This window comes from Alligator sinensis, unplaced genomic scaffold (assembly GCF_000455745.1).
Source record: "Alligator sinensis unplaced genomic scaffold, ASM45574v1 scaffold31_1, whole genome shotgun sequence".
Taxonomy (NCBI): Eukaryota; Metazoa; Chordata; order Crocodylia; family Alligatoridae; genus Alligator; species Alligator sinensis.
The window spans coordinates 1991310-1995039 of NW_005841884.1; the positions used below are offsets into that span (position 1 = coordinate 1991310).

A 3730-nucleotide genomic window follows, 5' to 3' on the forward strand; every position below is an offset into this window, starting at 1 on the left:
CCCGCCTCCCCCCGCCCCCATCTCCCCCCCCCCCTGACGAGCCTAGTTTAAAGCCCGCCAGAGGAGATCCGCCAACCTAGAAATATATATGCACATATATATATATATATATATATAAACATATATACATATATATATATACATATATGTATGTATATATATATGTATGTGCGTATATACACACACACCAGCATATGTGTGTGTGTATTTATGTTTTTATATAGCTATAAAAATATAAAACATAAAATATAAAACATATAAACATATACAATATATAAATATACACATACGTGCACACACACGTGTGTGTGTGTGTATATTTATGTTTTTGCAAAGATTTGTATATTTCTGTGTATATATATATGTATGTGCGTATATACACACACACCAGCATATGTGTGTGTGTATTTATGTTTTTATATAGCTATAAAAATATAAAACATAAAATATAAAACATATAAACATATACAATATATAAATATACACATACGTGCACACACACGTGTGTGTGTGTGTATATTTATGTTTTTGCAAAGATTTGTATATTTCTGTGGGGGTGAGGAGGATCACAATTTTTGTACTCCTTGATTAAATTATATCAGGGACTTCAAACTCGCTATGGGCCCTTGACTAAATCCAGACCACAGGGCTTCTCCTGGGCTGAATCTATGGAGTCAGCAGCAGCAGCAGTGGATCTGGGCCCAGAGCCTGCAGCCTTGGTCCAGGGATGAGAGAGCAGGCAGTGATGCTGGTCAGGGATTGGGCAGCAGTGCTGGTGGGGGAGCAGGCAGTAGTGTGGATCCAGAGGTGGGCAGCAGCCTGAGTGGAGGATTGGATGGCACCATGGGTTCAGGATTAGGCAGCGGTGTGCACCTGGGGTCAAGCAACAACATGTGTGGGGGACTGGGTGGCACTATGGGCTCAGGAAAGGGCAGAGGCATGGATCTAGGGGCAGGCAGCAGTGTGGGTCCAGCAATGGGTGGCAGTATGGTCTAGGGGCAGGCAGCAGCAGGGTAAGTGAGGGCTGTGTCTGCACAGCCCTTGGTTGCCCCCTGACACTGATGGCAATGTCCATCAGGGTCCAGGGCCCCCAATTTTTGTGGCAGGACATGCTCCAGTAGCCATGCCCCCCCAAATTCTGGTAGCTTGCTGCATTACCGTTGAGTGAGATGGAACAGTTCTGGCCCACAGGCCGTATGCTTGATGCCCCTGTTCTATACCATTTATCTTTATAGGGAAGACAGAAACTTGAGTTCAATGATGTTAGAACCCAGAAATCAATGGGGGACTCAACAAATGGGGTTTCTCTCTTATATAACTATAGGCCAGTCAGTCTTACCTTGATCATGGGTAAGCTTTTTGAGAGATTTATCCTGGCGCATGTCCGTGAGGGGCCAGCGGGGGAGATTATGCTTAGGGGCAACCAACATGGGTTCATTAGAGGCAGGCCCTGTCAGACCAACCTGGTGGCCTTCTATGACCAGGTCACAAAATCCTTAGACGCAGGTGTAGCAGTGGATGTAGTCTTTCTGGACTTTAGGAAGGCCTTCAACACTGTCTCTCACCCCATTCTCATTAAAAAACTAGGGGACTGTGGCGTCGACACCTACACAGTCAAAAGGGGCCCCAAACTGGCTGGAGGGCCACATCCAGAGAGTGGTGGTGGATGGGTCTTATTCGACCTGGAGGGATGGGGGCGCGGTCCTCGGGCCTGCACTGTTCAACATCTTCATCAGCGACTTGGATGATGGGGTAAAAAGCACCCTGTTTGAATTCACAGACAACACTAAGATGTAGGGAGAAGTGGGCACGCTAGAAGGGAGGAATAGGCTGCAATCAGACCTAGACAGGTTACAGGGGTGAGCGAATGAGAACAGGATGGGTTTCAACACTGACAAGTGCAAGGTGCTGCACCTGGGGAGGAAGAACCAGCAGCATACCTACAGGCTGGGGAACTCCCTTCTTGTCAGTGCAGAGGCAGAAAAGGATCTTGGAGTCACTATTGATGCCAAAATGAACATGGGCCGACAATGTGGGGACGCGGCCAGGAAGGCCAACCACACCTTGTCATGCATCCACAGATGCATCTCAAGCAGGTTCAAGGAGGTGATCCTCCCCCTCTGTGCGACACTGGTCAGGCCGCAGTTGGAGTACTGTGTCCAGTTCTGGGCGCCGCACTTCAGGAGGGATGTGGACAGCATGAAGAGGGTCCAGAGGAGGGCCACCCGCATAATCAGGGGGCAGCAGGGCAGGCCCTACGAGGAGAGGCTACAGGACCTGAACCTGTTCATCCTTCACAAGAGAAGGCTGAGGGGGGATCTAGTGGCCATTTACAAACTGGTCAGGGGGGACCAGCAGGCACTGGGGGGAGTTCCTGTTCCCCCGAGCGCTACCAGGAATGACTAGAAATAACGGTTGCAAGCTGGCAGAGGGTCGATTCAGGCTAGATATCAGGAGGTGCTACTTCAGTCAAGGCGGCCAGGATCTGGAACCAACTTCCGAGAGAAGTGGTGCTGGCTTCTACCCTGGGGGTCTTTAGGAGGAGGTTGGATGAACACTGTGCCGGGGTCATTTGACCCCAGTACTCTTTCCTGCCACAGCAGGGGTCAGACTTGATGGTCTGCTCAGGTTCCTTCCGACCCTACCAACTATGAAACTATAACAGCAATAGTTTGTTACCATTGCACTTGGGTTGTATATTTTGAGAGTCAGTAATTATTGCATATCGTTTGGGTGAACAAACCACAATGGAATATTTTGATGTTGCAAGGAAACAGAAAAACATGCTATTAAGATCACGGTGGCTCCCCACCAGATTCATCTTATGATTCTGGATTCTCCCTGCAAGTAGGAGTTAGGACACAGGAAGCCTGCAATCAGCTGAATGAAGTGCAGGTTCCTATGCTCATGAAAATTCCCAAAAGGGAATTGTCTTGAAGATAGGAAGAAAGACTTCTGGGTAGCCAAGTTACAGAGTCCTGCTTAGGAGCATGACAGAGATGAATCCATGCAATCTGAATCCTTTCTGGACTATATTTAATTCCTGCTTCCATTGGTTTCTTGTCTCCTCAGGGAGATACCTGTGCTGTAATATGGTATGTCTCAAAGCTCTTGGGCTTTCTTCTGACATGACTTTCAAATGTTTTCTTGTTAGACCTTGGAAGAAGTGTTCTCTCGATGCTCTACAAGCCCTATCTATTATGCTAGGATTTACCACCTGAAAGCCTATGTTTTTCTGATGTTGGGTCATGAAGAGCAGAGTCAGTTCTACCTGGAGAAGGGGCTGGAAGTCAGTGACATGTATGGTAACTTTTTGGAGAGGTCCTGGCTGGAGATAAGCGATGTAAGTTTAAAAAATGGGTAACCTATAAACTCTTTTCTTAGGGCATGTGTAGATGACACAGGGGCCCTAAATTGAAGTGGTGGGTTTTTAAAAACACCGCTTCAATTTAGGGTCCTTTAAACCCCCATGTCATGCAGGGGAGGGGAGGGCAAGCTACCGGCAGGCGAAGGTCCCTGGGTTGCAGGGCGGGGCTGATGCTTCCTTCCATGGCAGTGGTGGCCCCCCACAGGCAGCACTCATCTACAGGCACTTGGCTCAAGGAGTCCTGGGGGACACTGCAGCCTCAGAGGGAAGCACTGGGCCCCCTTGCAGATCAGGCAAGCAGGCTCGGTGGGGGGAATTCAGGCTCACTTCTTTTTGGGGGGGGGGGGGGGGGGGCGGCCGCTT

The 3730-nt window shown here is 48.7% G+C and overlaps 1 protein-coding gene across 1 annotated transcript in view; it reads left to right on the forward strand.

Moving 5' to 3' along the window:
- Positions 1–3730, forward strand: part of ADCY10 (adenylate cyclase 10) — a 67065-nt gene that overhangs the window by 54775 nt on the left and 8560 nt on the right. The window contains exon 31 of the mRNA XM_025196728.1: positions 3155–3343. Coding sequence (XP_025052513.1) covers positions 3155–3343 — 189 coding nt within the window. The remainder of the gene's footprint in view (positions 1–3154; positions 3344–3730) is intronic.